The 16,061-nt window shown below is 36.4% G+C and overlaps 1 protein-coding gene across 3 annotated transcripts in view; it reads left to right on the plus strand.

Moving 5' to 3' along the window:
• Positions 1–16,061, plus strand: part of PLA2G4A (phospholipase A2 group IVA) — a 169,665-nt gene that overhangs the window by 132,225 nt on the left and 21,379 nt on the right. For all 3 annotated transcript variants that reach the window (XM_037009886.2, XM_017681139.3, XM_037009887.2), the window contains 2 exons: positions 2,715–2,786; positions 7,183–7,425. In XM_037009886.2, the coding sequence (XP_036865781.1) occupies positions 2,715–2,786; positions 7,183–7,425 (315 nt within the window). The remainder of the gene's footprint in view (positions 1–2,714; positions 2,787–7,182; positions 7,426–16,061) is intronic.

A 16,061-nucleotide genomic window follows, 5' to 3' on the forward strand; every position in this document is an offset into this window, starting at 1 on the left:
AGGAGCAGAGGAATGCTAAATCTGAATTTAGGGCCAGGCTTGCAGGGGCTGGGGAGGAGGGTTCCGTAGATTATGATCCCACTAACTACCTACCTCTTTTCTATCCATGATAAATCACACATCTATTTGAGGGCAGATTTCACGGAATGACGTAAATGACATTTTCACCAATCAGTTCATTTGAGGAATACTTGCATGTATACTATAGGGTTTTTTTTGAAAAGCTCTCTTTACTTATTATAGACAATGACAGCTGATTTAATTAAGCTTTAGATGCAAAATAGAATACAATTGTAACATTAATTAATACACTACAAGTTGGCTTATAAGTAGTGTTATTATTTTTTTATAAGAATTGATTTTAATCATTTGATATTGATGTTAAATGCAGTAATTTCTATAGTCCTTACTATTTTCTTCAAGAGTGTTATTTGTATTTTTGTGTAGTTCTTAGTAAGAAGGGAAGAAATGACTTTACAACTGCATTAGAGCCAAAGATTTTTAAATAAAAAATAAAAACAAACAAAAAGGCACTTTGCACTTGAACTTGCTACTGTCCTCTGAGCATCACTCAGTTAATGAGCAGCTGAGGTCGGCGGAACTCTTGAGCCTGCTCCGGCCTTGACATTGTCTTAAGGGTAAATGCAAGGCAAGGTGTATAATGCTGATGACTCGATTTATTTTAATGAACATTATATCCCAGATGAATATCTTATTCTCACCTTCAGTTTTGTGGAAATAACTAACTCTTCCCTAAGTTTTGTGAACATTTCAGGAAAGGAAAAAAGAGAACAAAAACAGAGGCACCACATGTTACGTGCCTTGCTTCTGTGTGTCCTGCTGTTGAGTAATACAGATAACCTAGGGTTTGTTATTTCTGACTCCTAAGGCAGGAAGAGTAGCCCTGGAATAACACATCTGAGGGTGGGAGAGGCCGCGGCCGAAGGCCAAGAAGGAGAGTGTTTATACTGAAAGGTCCTGAGGATATTCTTTATTGTAAGATGTCGCTTTTGAAGCCAGTGGTTTGGCAGCATCTTTACTTGTTCTCTGTGTCAGACGTAGGGGGAATATTGTGTACTTGAGAGGCAGCGGTTAGCAGGATGTGTTACCTCAGATTAGGTAAGGTTTCCAGAAATGAGACCGGAGACGTGGCTGGGGTGAATCTGAAGATGCCTGGCGACTCTTTGATCCACTGACTGACTAGTCTACTACTTAAAAGGGTATTCAGAGGGGATTTTTTGGTATTTTCCCCCCTTCTGAAGAAAGACCTAAATTGGACCACAATCAGAACTCTTGAACTAAATCAGAACTAAATGAAACTCTTGACATTCTCAAGGAGTTCTGAATATGAACACTCTATGATTTTGAAGAGATAGAGCTTATCCATTATACTATAGTGACGGAAAGTAGATGAATCCAGAGTATTTAGCTATTCATCTCATGAAAACATCCTTATAAAGAAGATAATATCTGGGGAAGTCATCTTCTTAAATGACAGTATCAAATATTACCCCCCTAAAAAATGTTTGAGGAAAAAAATGTTGTCTTGCCAAAATACATGTAGGACCAGAAACACACCTAGTGTATATGACCCTGGACCAGAGTGGGTCATTTCTTAACATTCCCTCTCCTCTGTACAACAAAATTACTTTCTGTAATAGTCATGAAATGAAATGAATAATATTAGCCAGTAAACATTTTTTTATTGAATTTCATATGGGTCATCATGCTGATAATAGTACATAAATCTAAAAAAAAATTTTAAAGTCTATCTGCTGTCTCAAACATTTATTAGCCCTTTCTTTATGAACCTTGATCATTCATGTATGTGACATTTATATAGGTATAATAAACACACAAGTCATATGGGGAAACCAAATGTTATACCTGTATCTCTGAATTTAAAGGTCCCAAATTATTCTGTCACTGAACATTATAAATTTGCAATCAGTTTCTTAAAATTAAAAAAAACTCTGTTGAGTAGTAGAAGAAAAGAAAGTATTACTATACACAAAGTGGTTTCATGTAAGTGTCCAAAGAAAGTGATTTTTCTACAAATGATGATCATAAGAGTGGTCTGTGTATTCCATCATTTAGGTACTTTTTGAAAAAAGACAACTGGGTACTATACCAGATTTTTGCTCCTGTCTGATTTAAGAATGTACGGCTTCCATTTTGTTTTTATAATTGCTGTCTTTGTTCTGAGGAAGAACAAATTGTCATCACCAAAAGGCATATTTCAACAGATGATTTCCAGTATTATTGAAAATCAGAAGATACCTTCTATTAGTAGCTTTCATTCAGTGTGATGAAACTGTAATCCCCCTGTATATTTTGTTTTTATGCTACATTTACTTTCATAAATACCACTTAAACATATTTAATTGAAGAAAAATCTAACAAAGTATTATAAGGAGCTTCCTATGATCAAATTATTCTTCCTGTCAGAATCAAGATAAGTAAAAATTCTCCCCTTTAAATCATGAATGAATACATTTTAAACTGATTATCATGTTTTGGGAAATTTTGTTTTCCAATGAGAAATTTGAAATACTAGTAAATCTCATAAATTTAGATTTACTAAATTGAGCTAAATTTACACTGGTCAGTCGAGGAAACCTCACTCTGGTTTTGTTGAGATCACTTCCTTACCATAAGTTTAATTGTGAATCTTGACATTGAGATCCTTTAATTGACTTGTTTTCTTTCCACAGAAAATATTACAGCAAAGCATATTGTGAGTAATGATAGCTCAGATAGCGATGACGAATCACAAGAACGCAAAGGTAAGAAATCCGGAACCTTCAATGGCAGAAATCCAGTAAGGAGAGGATATAAATGTTTTGTCTGTTTCTCTCACTCAAGATGCTGATGATAGCCTCTGCTTAATGCACTGAGTGATAGAATGGTAGCCTTCAACTCAGATAATTAATACTGTATATGTAATAAAACACACATCACAAAAATATCTTCTCTTTTCTTTTTAATAACCTCAAAAATATTATCAGTTGGACAGAGACCAAACTGAGATGATGGAAATACCAAATTATGTTTTAAGACTGTTTAGAGCATTGGGCTTCTCCACAAGAAAATTGTGATTGGGAATGTTTTTACATAGCTTTAACCATTCCTGAGCTTTATACCATTGCCAACATTCCTTCTGTTAGGAAGGCTTCCTTGATGAAGTTGGGTAAAATTATCAAGAATTTTTTGCTGCATGTATTTTTAGTATAAGTGAATGATTTTACATTTTGACAAGGCAGTTTTCAGCTTGGTGTGGATCACAACAGTAAGTGGTGGAGTCGGGAGGGATAAGGCAGGGATCAGGGGTATTTGTTGGAAATGTTACGTGATAAAATGAAGTGATTTTACATTTTGACAGTGTTTTGACACAACCATTTGTACAGATGTTCCAGATACTCCAAAAACAAACAAAAAACAAAGACAAAAAGAAGATTTTTCTAACTGGGTGAGCATGTCCTCAGTGAACAGTTTAAACACGATCATTTAGAATTTAGAAAATATTAAATGCTTTCTTGTTCAAACTCAATGAATTCCACCAGCCATGGTATAGATATCGGGAGAGTCTGTTTTATCCTTGTTGAATCAACACTAAAATTAAAATTGGCTTTTCATAACTGGCATGTCAAGTCCTATTAAGATGAGTTTGTGCAAATTAGAGAAGTGCCTTCTTTGGGAATTGCAGCTACACAATCCCACAGCTTGGCTAGGGAGCAGTTTCTCGTGCAAATTGAAAAAGGGAATCCTTCCCTGGACAGACAAAGCTCTTTACTAGGCAAAAGGCATGGCCAGTGGTGCCAAAGCTGGACTTCAGTCCCCACTGTCTGGCTGCCTTATGCAGCCAGGGATTTGCCTAGCTATGCCCAGGTTATTAGGCAGGAGCTGAAAGAACCCTGCCCTCGAAGGAACTGAGTCTTTATTCTGGTTCCTTCATATTTTTTATTTTAAATTTTTAGTTCAGGTCTTTTTTTATTTTGAATTTCCTCCTAATGAAGAGAGCTAGCCAGTACAAAAAGGATAGACAGCATTATGCTTAGCATTTCTAGAATTAATTATGTATTGGTTTAGGGACTATCAAGAAATGTGATAATGGCTGTCAATTATTAGGTTAATTGCCATAGATGATCATACGTTCAATCACCTCTGTAGTACTAACTGGTTATCTTAAGGCTGGTTGTTCAAAGACCCTTTAAATATGTTTGTTTTGGTTTACTACCAGCCTAGATTGGAGAATGATATTTAGGATGTTTTCCAGGATTTATTAGGTCATAATATTCATTTTTTCCCTTTTAAATATACTTTATTTTTTAGGGTAGATTTAGATGATGCACAGCAAAATTGAACAAAAGGTATAGCAAGTTCGCATATATTCCCTGAACCCACACACACACAGCCTTCCCCACTATCAGCATCCCGTCCCAGAGTGGTACATTTGTTAGAGTTGATGAGGCTTCACTGATGTATTATTACCACCCAAAGTACAGACTTTCAGTTCACTCTTAGTACTATATATTCTATTGGTTTTCACAAAGGCATACTGACATGGATCCACCATATCATACAGAGAGGTTTCAGTGCCCCAAAGTCCTCCGTGTGCTGTCTGTTCACCCCTCTGCCCCCTCTCCCCCAGCCCCTGGCAATAACTGATCTTTTTACTGCCTCCACAGTTTTGCCTTTTCCAGAATGTCATTGAGTTGGAATCATATCGAATGTACATTTTCAGATTCACTTCTTTCACTTAATAATATGCATTCAAGCTCCTGCATGTCTTTTCATGGCTTGATAGCTCATTTCTTTTAACAAGGAATAATAGTCCGTTCTCTGATGTACCAGTTTTTTTTACCCATTCACCTACTGAAGAATATGCTTCCAGATTTGGATAATTAGAAGTTAACCTGCTGTAAACATCCATGTTCAGACTTTTGTGTGGATGTAAATTTTCAACTCCTCTGCATAAAGAAGCATAATTGCTGGTCTTATGATACAACTGTAACTTAGTTTTATAGGAAACTTCCAAACTATCTTACAACGTGGCTGTGCCATTCTTGCACTCCCACCGGCAACGCATGAGAGCTCTTGTTGCTCCACATCCTCGCCAGCATTTGGTGGTGTCAGGAATTTGGATTTTGGTGTTTCTAATAGGTGTGTAGTGCTCTCTCATTGCTTTATTTTGCATTTCCCTGATGACATGATCTTTTCATATGCTTATTTATCATCTGCATGTCTTCTTTGGTGACTTGTCTGTTGAGGTCTTTTATTCATTTTTTGAGCTTTGCTTTCTTATTGTTCGGTTTTAGGAGTTCTTTGTATATTTTGGATAACAGTCCTGTATCAGATGTGTCTTTTGCAAATATTTTCTCCCAGTTTGTGGCTTGTCTTCTCACTCTCTTGAGGCCTTTCATTTTTGGTCATGTGATTTTGAGCAAGGTCTTCCGGCATTTTCAACTTTAGATTCTTCAGATGTATGCTGGCCTCATTTTACCTACACTCACAGAATTGTTTTAATTATCAAATTAACAAATGCATATAAAGGGCTTTAAATTTAAAAGGACTTTGCAATATACATTTACTATTAGTATTATAGCTAGTAAGCAATGGATAGCATTTAGCTGTTGGGTGATGGGTTTGCCCTACTAATGATGTTATTTCCAAATATATCATACATAGATCCTCTGCTGGTATAGAAATGGGGTTTGTTAGTAATAGTAATAATAATAATAATAATAATAATAATAATAATAATAATAATAATAATAACAACAACAACATTGAAGAAGAAGAAGTAACATCTCCAAACCCTTGGGAAATACCTGAGTACCTTATTCATATCCTTGCCACTGGAGATATAAGTCATCTACTTTACAGCCTGATTTGTTCTGGTGAAATATTTTCTTTGTTATATTTGGCATTAGAAAAGTGTGGGAGTAGAAAAGCCTATATATGTTTATTTGTGAGTATTTGGTCATCTGAGTTGGTCTGAAAGAAAGATACCTGTATATACTCATATCTTTGTGAAGATAAAAATCAGTATTTATTATGGTTTTATGTATTTAGTTAACATTTATTGGAAATTATGAAGTTTGAACATAGACTCTCTTTTCTCTCAAAACACACACACACACATACATAAACCATAAACACAGACACATGGTTTTGAAAGATGCATGTATATTTACATACAAATGTCCCAGAAATCTGAACAGAAGAGATTAAGGCAGGTGAGGTAAGCTGTACCATATGGTGTTCTTAGATTTGGATTAGGAATGAACATTACTGATGATGATAATGATATTACAAGTATTTTTTTTACCACCAACCAGTGTTTTTTAAGAATCTAATATGAGCCAGGCACTCTTCTAGGAAATGTGCATGTCTGCACTAACTCAGTCAGTCAACACAACAGCCTTGTGAGGTTTACTGATGATGACATGGAGGCTGAGAAGGGCTAACTAACCCGTAAACACAGGAAGGAGGGTTAGGATCCAGGCAATCTGAATTCGGAGCCAGTGCTCTAAATAATACACAACATGGCTTCCCGGGAGTAGTGATGTGTGCATAGGTTTTAAAGCAAAAAGTCATTATAAACTGCTTCTTTTGGAAAGCTGCTGAATTTTAAAACATTCTAAGGCATGTGTTTGAATTATAGGGCTTTAAACCCCAGACTTTATAAGCAAGAATAACATGGCAGTTCACAGGGTATTTATTGAGCAGCAAATATGCCTTGAGTCCTTCAGTTTCTCTTCTCAGTTTGCATAATTTCTGGATGTTTGCTAAACAGAACAAAGAAGGAAATTTAGGAAATCAAGAGGATAGGATTAGCTACTGTTGATTTTTCCTGCGTGTGTCTGTGTAGCCAGGGCAAAGAAAGAAAAGGCTTAGAAAAGAGAAGAAAGGGGAAATAGAAGTTTGCCTGGAAATCTAAAAATACACCAGGTGACACTGTCAAGAATACAACCTTTACGCTGAGTACAGGTAAAGTAGGAAGAATTTAAAAGCAAAAATGATTAGCTGGCATATTTTCTATATTAATTTATACAAATAAATGTTTGTTAAATCAAAAGCCATAGAGCTTCATTGTTAATTTTAACATTCGATAGCCCAAAGAAGATCTTTTTCTGAGGGGACTGTGGAATCCGTATAACGATCTTCTCTTTCTCTTAGGCACCGAGGATGAAGATGCTGAAAGGGAATATCAAAATGACAATCAGGCCAGCTGGGTCCATCGTATGTTAATGGCCTTGGTGAGTGATTCAGCTTTGTTCAATACCAGAGAAGGACGTGCTGGGAAGGTGCACAACTTCATGTTGGGCTTGAATCTCAACACATCCTATCCACTGTCTCCTTTCAAAGACTTTACCACACAGGAGTCACTGGATGAAGATGAACTGGACGCAGCTGTAGCAGGTAAGTGCACAGAATCACCCGTGGGCGCTGCTTCAGGAGATCTTTACTCTTTCTTTGGGAGAAGTGTTTAAAATATTACTAACACCTATTAATAATTCTTAATACTGACACTCACTTTATAGTAGCATGCATTTAGTGTGTGAAGGGCTTGGAATTACTGTTTATTGGAAGAAAAAAATTCATTGGACAGGAAATGGCATAATCAGATCAGCATAGAAAAATCTCACTGAAATATTGAGGGGGACCTTAGATCCTCCCTGTGTTGGTTAAGGTTCACACACAGGAAACAGGAAATGCTCTCCCTTGTTTAACTGAAAAGGATTTAACGTAGGGAATTAGATTCTTACAAAATTGTTCCAAGGCTTGGAGGAGTAAACTGCAGGCTGAGCTTCCAGGAATAATTCCCAAAACACTTCAGATTCACCTCCACAAACGCCCCCGCAGCTGTGTAGTAGAAATAGCAGGAATGTGTCATTTTTTCCTTTGCGTGGGTGTTTCTCCTTGGCAAAGGAAAAGTCTCCGCAGGACCGGATCCTTAAGGGAGTTTGGAAAGTGTGGTACTTAGCCTGATTCTAGTTCCATGGAGTAATGCATGCAACCCAGAGGCAGGAGTGGGACTGAGTTTGCCAGGCCCCCATGTCCATCAGGCCATTGGATCTGTCCGTCCTGTTCTCCAGAAGGTCAGGTAACTTTCAAAAGGCCACCTGGGAACAACCCACTCACGTTCAGGTTTGTCATTTTGCCAAATTCCAAAGAGTAATTCCCTTTGTTCTTCAGTTCCAGGCATGTTCAATTTAAAATTTAAATTTGCCTTGGTGACTAATCAGAACATAATCATTTTTCCTATACTGATCCTGTCATCTTAAACTTATCTCCTTCACCATGCCATCTTTTTCCCTTAACTGTCCAAATTGTCATTTCTCAGTCATTTTTGCCGTAAGACATTGATAGGTTGCTATAAAAACTTAAATGGGATTTTCCCTAAAAACTTGCAGCTGCTCTTTGTTTAAACATTGTAACTAAAATACTTGTGAAAATTGGGACATGGCTTTGAGTTTTGTCACTCTTTTGGTAGTGCTGTTTCTGTTTGTTGCTTGAGTTTAAGGGAAATTGCAAAATTAAAAGCTGCCCCGTTGTTTAAACAAGAGGATTGTAAACTCACTATACTTTGCATTATATTTATGACAGTGAAGTCTTGGGTATGAGGTATGTTTGATTATATGCCTGCAATCCAAACTCTTTCAAGTTAACTATAAAAAAGTCTATTTGTGATAAAAATCACTGCTTATTTTTAAATTCATCCAAAAAAATAACTTGGCCGTACAATCAGTGTCTTTATTCTTCTTGGGTTGTGGCGCATGATCATACTTACTGCCATTTTTAAACCAATTAAATGTGCTTTTTGGACGAATGATGATGGGCTTATAAAAAAAAAACCTTAGCATCAGAGAGCATGAGAAGCTAGAAAGATTCTTTAGTTATTTTACTCTAGAAAAGTAAGAACAAAGAAGATTGTTGCCATCTTCACCTGAAATTGCTCAGCAGAGCTGGAATTGGGACACAGGCCCCTTGGCCTTGCTCAGAAGCCTTTTCCTTCTGCTAGAGTCCCCTCCCCACAGCTTCTGGTTTTCTTAGTCATTATCTCGCTGATGTAAAATGGCAGTTTCCTTTGTGTGTACTTTATTCTACCTGTTTTACATTTTTACTTTGATCATATCAGCCAGCATAGTTCCTTCTGTGGTTTGCACAACATGAGTTCTGCACTGCACATTTTAGTTAAGTTCCTGGTAGGTTTGTAATATTTTATGTGGATTCAGAGGTATTAGGGTTGCTAGATAGAATACAGCAAATCTAGTTAAATTTAAATATCATATTACACACACACACACACACACATATACTATAAGTATGGCCTTTGGAACGTTTGAGACATATGTGTACTAAAATTTATTTCTTGTTTATCTGAAATTCAAATTTAACTGGGCACTGTATTTTATTAGATAAATTTGGTAATTAGATAAATGAGGTAAATTTGGTAATTTCCTATTAGATAAATAGGAAGTATGGCTCTTTCATTATCCTTACCTTCTCTCAAGTTCTTCATTTTCATCTTCCTTCTTTCCATTGTACATTCTTACACCCACACAGACAGCATTTATCTATGATGAATTTGTTTATGCAGAGCATTTGCAATGTCTTTGCTACTAGAGATCTAAATGTCAACAAGACAGATGTATTCTTTGCCCTCACAGACATTCAAACCATTTCTTGACCCTTCCTTGACCTTTTGATTCACGGAGGGATGTATGTGCCTTCGTTTACAATGATAGAAAAGAAGAGCGCGACTAAATACCAGCGGCCCTGGGCCAGGGGGAGCCGAGGCTCAGTGAGACACACAGTCGTCATGTCTGTTCTCCCTGAGGCCGTGGGGGGTAACAGTCGTACCCCACCTTAGCTGACTCCTTTCTTTATTTGGTGTCCTTTGAAAGAAGAGTCAAGAACGGTCTTCATAAAATAAAATGAGAAAGTAGAAAATGTGGTCGTCCTCGAATACGATACTACATAGACCACACATTCCTTTTGTTGAGATATTTTGAAATGTTTTTAACCTAAAATCGTTTTAAATTAATGATCTTTGGGAAGAACTTTGAATTTTATTTCCTAGTGTATATCTCATTAAGATTATATTTTTACTCACTTCCATTGAAAAAATGTATACGTACTTTTTAGCAAAAAACACAGTCAGGCCAGGGATAAATTCATTTAAATTTATAATTTACAGGCCAACATTGCTAAAAATGACTGCATTTTAAATTGAATTTACTGAATCAATTAGTGCTCCTATTTAAGTCTTCGTTAAAACTCCTATTTATTATACTGTTAAATGACATAATTAAAACATTATTTAAGGTTATTTTTCTTTCATTTTTGCCCCGCTAGTGCAAAAAAACGAAAATAGAGATTTTTATGTTATCTAGATATTCTTTAGGGGAAAATCATACATTTTAGTTTCCCTATGATGGATTTGTTTATGCAGATTAAAATGAGCATCTTAGAAGTAAATTCATTTTTTAACCTAAAATTAGAAAAAAATCACTGCACTATTTTTGTGCCTATTGCTTCACTTTGCATGCAATCTTTTGAAAACAAGAGAAATAAGATACTGAAATTCCCTTCATTTATTTACTTCAAAATATTTGTGTATCTGTAGAAACTAATTTTAAAGAAGCTGTCCATTATGTACTTCCTTCCTTTATACTTTGTGTTTGTGTTATTTACTGTGACACACTCCATCTGGAATAAGAAATTGAGACATGAGTTAATTTGGGCTAGCATTCAAACATGAACATCCAAATATTTGTAAACAGAATCTGTGATGTATTTATAAAAGGACCATCACAGATATCTGCAGCTGAACTGCTTTAAGGAAATGGTACATAATTAGAAAACAGCATGTTTTCATGCCTATCAAAAAACTTGATTAATTTATTCACAGGTTTGGAATCCATGTATGCTTTAAGTTATGGGAGCATATTCTTTAATAGTGGCATTTATCAAATTCTCTATGACATTTTAATAGATGTTATAAAACAAATCAGATTCAAATTCAAATAAATTTGAAAAATTAGCAATTCCATTCCCCTCCTCACAATGCAGTGGGGTACCCTCATGAGTTTGAGAAGTCCTACTTAAGGCCTTGGGTATAGTACTTTAAAACAGACTGGCTTAGAATTTAATCCTGGCTGGACCATTTATTAGCTGGACAATCTTGAGCAGTTACTTCGTGTAAGCCTCATTTATGACATTTATTGCTCAGTGACAGAAGAGTAGAGTAAAACTAAAAACTAGCAACCATGATCCTGATGGAACCATAAGTTAGTGAGAGTACAGCAATCCTTACTATTTACTCCAAGTTTACTTATAACATAGAAATAATAATGGTAGAGTCAGGGAGGATTAAGTAGCATCTTCATTAAAAAGTGCAGTTAGCATCCTAGTCCCCGGTTGGCACCCACCTTAGATCCAGCAGTTACTCCATGGCTTCCCCTGAACATTGCACCCTGGAACCCCCAATCCATACCAACTTTAGCTCCAGACATCATGCCAGGGCACCCCCTGTGCTGAGCCCTCACAAATCCCCTACCTGCACTGGCTTCATCTTTAACAGTCCCATCAGGGTGCCCCCTATGTAAAGCACTCTGGGATCCCCTGGCCTGCACTTGCTTCAGCTCCAGCCATCCCACCAGGTCAGCCCAGTGCAGAATGCCCAGGGACACCCAAACCTGCACCCTCTCCAAGCTCCAGCTAGACATACAAAGCTGACAGACACATGCAGCTACAAGAGATGTTCCTACACAAAGCCACTCCTCCAAAACTGGGAGAAGTAGCTGTTGCCCCTAAATCACAGAAACAAACACAGGGAGTCAAAGGAAGTGAGGAAGCAGAGGAATGTGCTCCGAACAAAAGAGCAAGACAGAACTTTAGAGAAAGAACTTAACAAAACAGGGTTAAGCAGTCTACCTGGTGAAGATTTCAAAGTAACAATTATGAAGATTCCGAACTTGAGAGGAGAGTGCATGAACCCAGTGAGAACTTTGACAAAGAAATAGAAAATATTAAAAGCAACCAATCAGAGTTGAAGAATACAAGAATCAAAATGAAAAACACACACTAGAGGGAATCAACAGCCGATTAGAGGATGCAGAACAGATCAAAGACACAGTAATGGAAAACAACTAGAATGAACAGCAAAAAAAAAAAAAAAAACTTTTAAAAATGAGGAGAGGTTAAGAGATATCTACAACAGCTTCAAGTGAAACAGCACTCTTAATGTAGGGGTCCCAGAAGGAGAAGAGAAAGAAATGGGCAGGAAACATTTTTGAAGCAATAATAGCTAAAAGCTTCCCCAAGCTGGGGAAAGAAATAGACAACCAGGTTCAGGAAGGACAAAGAGCACCAAACAGAATGGACCCAAGGAGGTTCACCCCAAGGTGCATAATAATTAACATGGCAAAGATTAAAGAGAGAATCCTAAAATCAGCAAGAGAAAAGCAGCAGTTGCTGCAAGGGAAACCCCATAAATCTGTCAGCTGATTTTTCAACAGAAACTTTCAGGCCAGAAAGGCATAGCATTATATATTCAAAGTACTAAAAGGAAAAAATGTAAAATCAACAATACTCCACTCAGCACGCATGACATCTTGACATTTGTGCCGACATGGATGGACCTAGAGGACATTTGCTAAGTGAAATCAGACAGAGAAGATCAAATACCATAGGATTTCATTTAACTGTGTAATCTTAAAAACAGGACAAATAAACAAAGCAGCAATAGACCCATAAGAACACAGAACAAACTGGTGGTTACCATGGCAGGGAAGAGATGAAGGGGATAAAAAGGTATAGACTTCCAATTAGAAATAAATCAAGGGATGAAAAAGTACAGCATAGGGGATATAGTACACCTGAAACTAACATATGCTGCATGTCAACTATTCTTCAATAAAACATAAATTAAAATAATGAGTACTTTAAAAAAGTGCAATTAGTCCAAGACACAGTAAGGAACATAGGGAACACATAGTGTAATTGAATATTACTTTAAGCTGTTGAATGTTTTATTTCTTAAGCTTATATATCATGAAACTTTTATTTTGTGGATTGAACATCTGTTAATATCTGGCAAAACCATGCTTTTGGCAACACAGTCAAGGAACATTACTTCCCATCTATTTATCTAGAAAGTGGGAACTGTGGTATTTGGCTACATGCCATAGCTGGGAATTGGTCCACAAAATAATTTTTTCTCTCCACTGTAATCTTGGATTTTAAAGAGGAAAAGGGACATGCCAGTTTCATGATAAGAAGAGGCAAATCAAACAGAATATGGGAGAAATTATTTGCTTTGGGTTAATCTTTTAGCTTTGAAAATTTGAAAAAGCATTAAGTTTAGAAAGCCAAAAAAATATTTGGGAGTTAGCACTTTATTATATAGGGAAATGCACTGCATTATAAAAATACTTCCATTAATGTGATTTTAAATGTTTTGTGTTTATGATAAAATATACACATTAATGTGCTTTTAATGATGAATAGATACATGTGTAGATAGCCCCTCTATACATTGTAGGTGTTGCCTTTTAAGTTACCATCTTAAACTCTTTTGGTGTTATGGTGATGCCATTTTTTGAAGAAATAGTAGGATATTGTGCGTAGGGTTTCGGCTTTGTGGATCTGGAATTCCATGGGCCTCAGTTTCCTTCTCTTTCAAATGGCACTAATAATACCTCCTTTGTAAGAGTCTTATAAGGATAGTAAGTCTTGCGTATGAAATACCTTATACATTATAGTCACTCAAAATAAATGAAGCTACTTTGAGGAGAAATGAAAGTACCCAAATAATGAATTTCCAGCTTCTTAGTAAAATATATAAAAACTAATATAAGACAAAGACTCAATTTTTCACCTTTAAAAAGTTCACTCGTAATTTTTAAACAATAAATATTTCAGATGAATTAAATATTAAAATTAAAATTGAAATTGATAATATATCTATTTTCCAATTTTATAATTTTTAAGTTCCAGGTTCTGTGACAGATAGAATCTTGGCTGGTGGCAAAGTAAATATCACTAAAATATGTAGGTAGTTGGTGTTAAGAAAAGAGAATTAACCCAAAGATAATTGTGTAAAGAATGATTTCTCTTCTCTGTCATTGTTGACCTAGGCATTTACCTTAAACATAGCAAGACTTCTTTTTGTAAGTTGGCCTGCCTTTTCATTCAGTCATGTGATTTTTTCTTTTTTTTCCCTATTTGTTTTTCATCAAAGACCAATCATTCATGCCTTCCCTGTTTCTTTCAGTTGTTCTGGGCAATTCAAATTGCCTCAATTGTAAACTCTTCCCCTCTTTATTCACAAACGTCACTAGTGTATGTTTGTATTGTTCATCTATTATGCGGTATTTTAAATACAAGAAATTTTGATGTGAGAAAAGGAAGTTAACTCTCTGTTAACTGTAGAGACTTAGAAGAATATTAATGTTTTCTTAAGTAACTCAACCAAAGTCTAATTAGAACTGTTTTGGTTCATATTGAAATAAACTTCAAAGCTAATTGTCTCACTGGTGTTTTCATTTCAGCTTTTAGTAATAATGAGGATTGTGGATTTATTAGAAAGTAAGAACTTAAAAGACTTGCTTTCTTTTTTGATCTCTTGTTCCTAAAATGTATTGAAAAAAAATGACTTTTGCGGAATTATCGCCAGTCCATTCTTATTTAGAAATGGATGGTGGAGGAAACTGACATGCAGGGGGTTCCTACTGTGCGGATAATAGATATTAACTTCATTTTATAGTTGATTCTAGAAAGAGGTTCGCCTGCCCCTTTAAATTTTATTGCTGCCTCTATGAAAATGCTTGCCAAGTGGAATTTAAAAGCTCATGCAGAGGTGGTAACGCATGTCTAGGATGACCACCATCACTTTCCTCTAATGTAATAGACTCCCTCTTGAGCTTTGCCAGCCTTCTTCCCAACAGAAAAAGTGAGAACAGACGTGAGGACAAGGTGACAGAATGAAACAATTGCATGTCATTTCACGCAGCTCAAATCAATTCAATTCCGATTTATTTTTTCTTGGGATGTGAATTAGGATCACCTCTCAGACATGTGAAGAACAGCATAAAAAGAGTGTTTTCATAAAACTAGTGATTTCTGTCTTGCTCTTTTTCAGATCCCTTGTCAAGCTCAATCCATGCTCCTTCCATACTACAGTCACACTGGCTCTTTGCTGCTTCTCAAACATATCAAGCCCTATTCTGTTTTAGGGCCTTTGTTCTAGCTCTTCTTTCTCCTTGGGAAAAAAATATCTCCCCATTACCTTTAGATAGCCAGTTCTGTGTTACTGATCTGGCCTCAGCTCATAGTGTCCTTCTCAGAGAGGTCTCTCCTGGTTATCCAACTGAAGTTGCTCCCTGTTATATTACCACTACTATTTTCTTCATTGCATTTTTCACTACCTGAACTATCTTTTAATATATTCATTTACGGACTCATCAGCCATGTGCTCTAGTAGCACAGAGTATGTATCTATCTTGTTCAGCACCTAGACTAGTGCCTGAATAGTAGCAACGATACATGTTTGCTGAATGTGTTGACTGGATTATTTTCTTGGACTCTCACCACCCAGAGGGATGTAGTGTGAGACCCATTCAGACTCCGTCAGTCCCTAGTTGTGTCACTTCAGAGATGAATTTATTTCATGCCCCATTTATAGATACCCTCTACCTCACATAAGACTTAAACAAGATAGTATATGAGGCAAAGTTTAAGCCTGAAAAATCCAATGTAATGTGAAGTAACGCTACTAAAGGGGCCGGGATGCACAGCTTAAGAGTCAGTACTGGGGCCTGAGCTAAGTACTTGCCATGCTTTGTGCCGCTTAGTCCTCACAGCAACCTTACTTGACAGATTCTCTCACCTGGGTATTACAGATGAAGAAACTAAGAGTTAAAAGCAATAATTAATCTATAGTTGCTAAAGCTGAACTCATGCCCAGCTCTGTTTGTCTCCAAAGCCCAACAGCCAAAGCATATGGAATTCTATCTCACAAATTTACATAACCAGTATTTTTATGTGCC

This window comes from Manis javanica, chromosome 11 (assembly GCF_040802235.1).
Source record: "Manis javanica isolate MJ-LG chromosome 11, MJ_LKY, whole genome shotgun sequence".
NCBI classification, from domain to species: domain Eukaryota; kingdom Metazoa; phylum Chordata; class Mammalia; order Pholidota; family Manidae; genus Manis; species Manis javanica.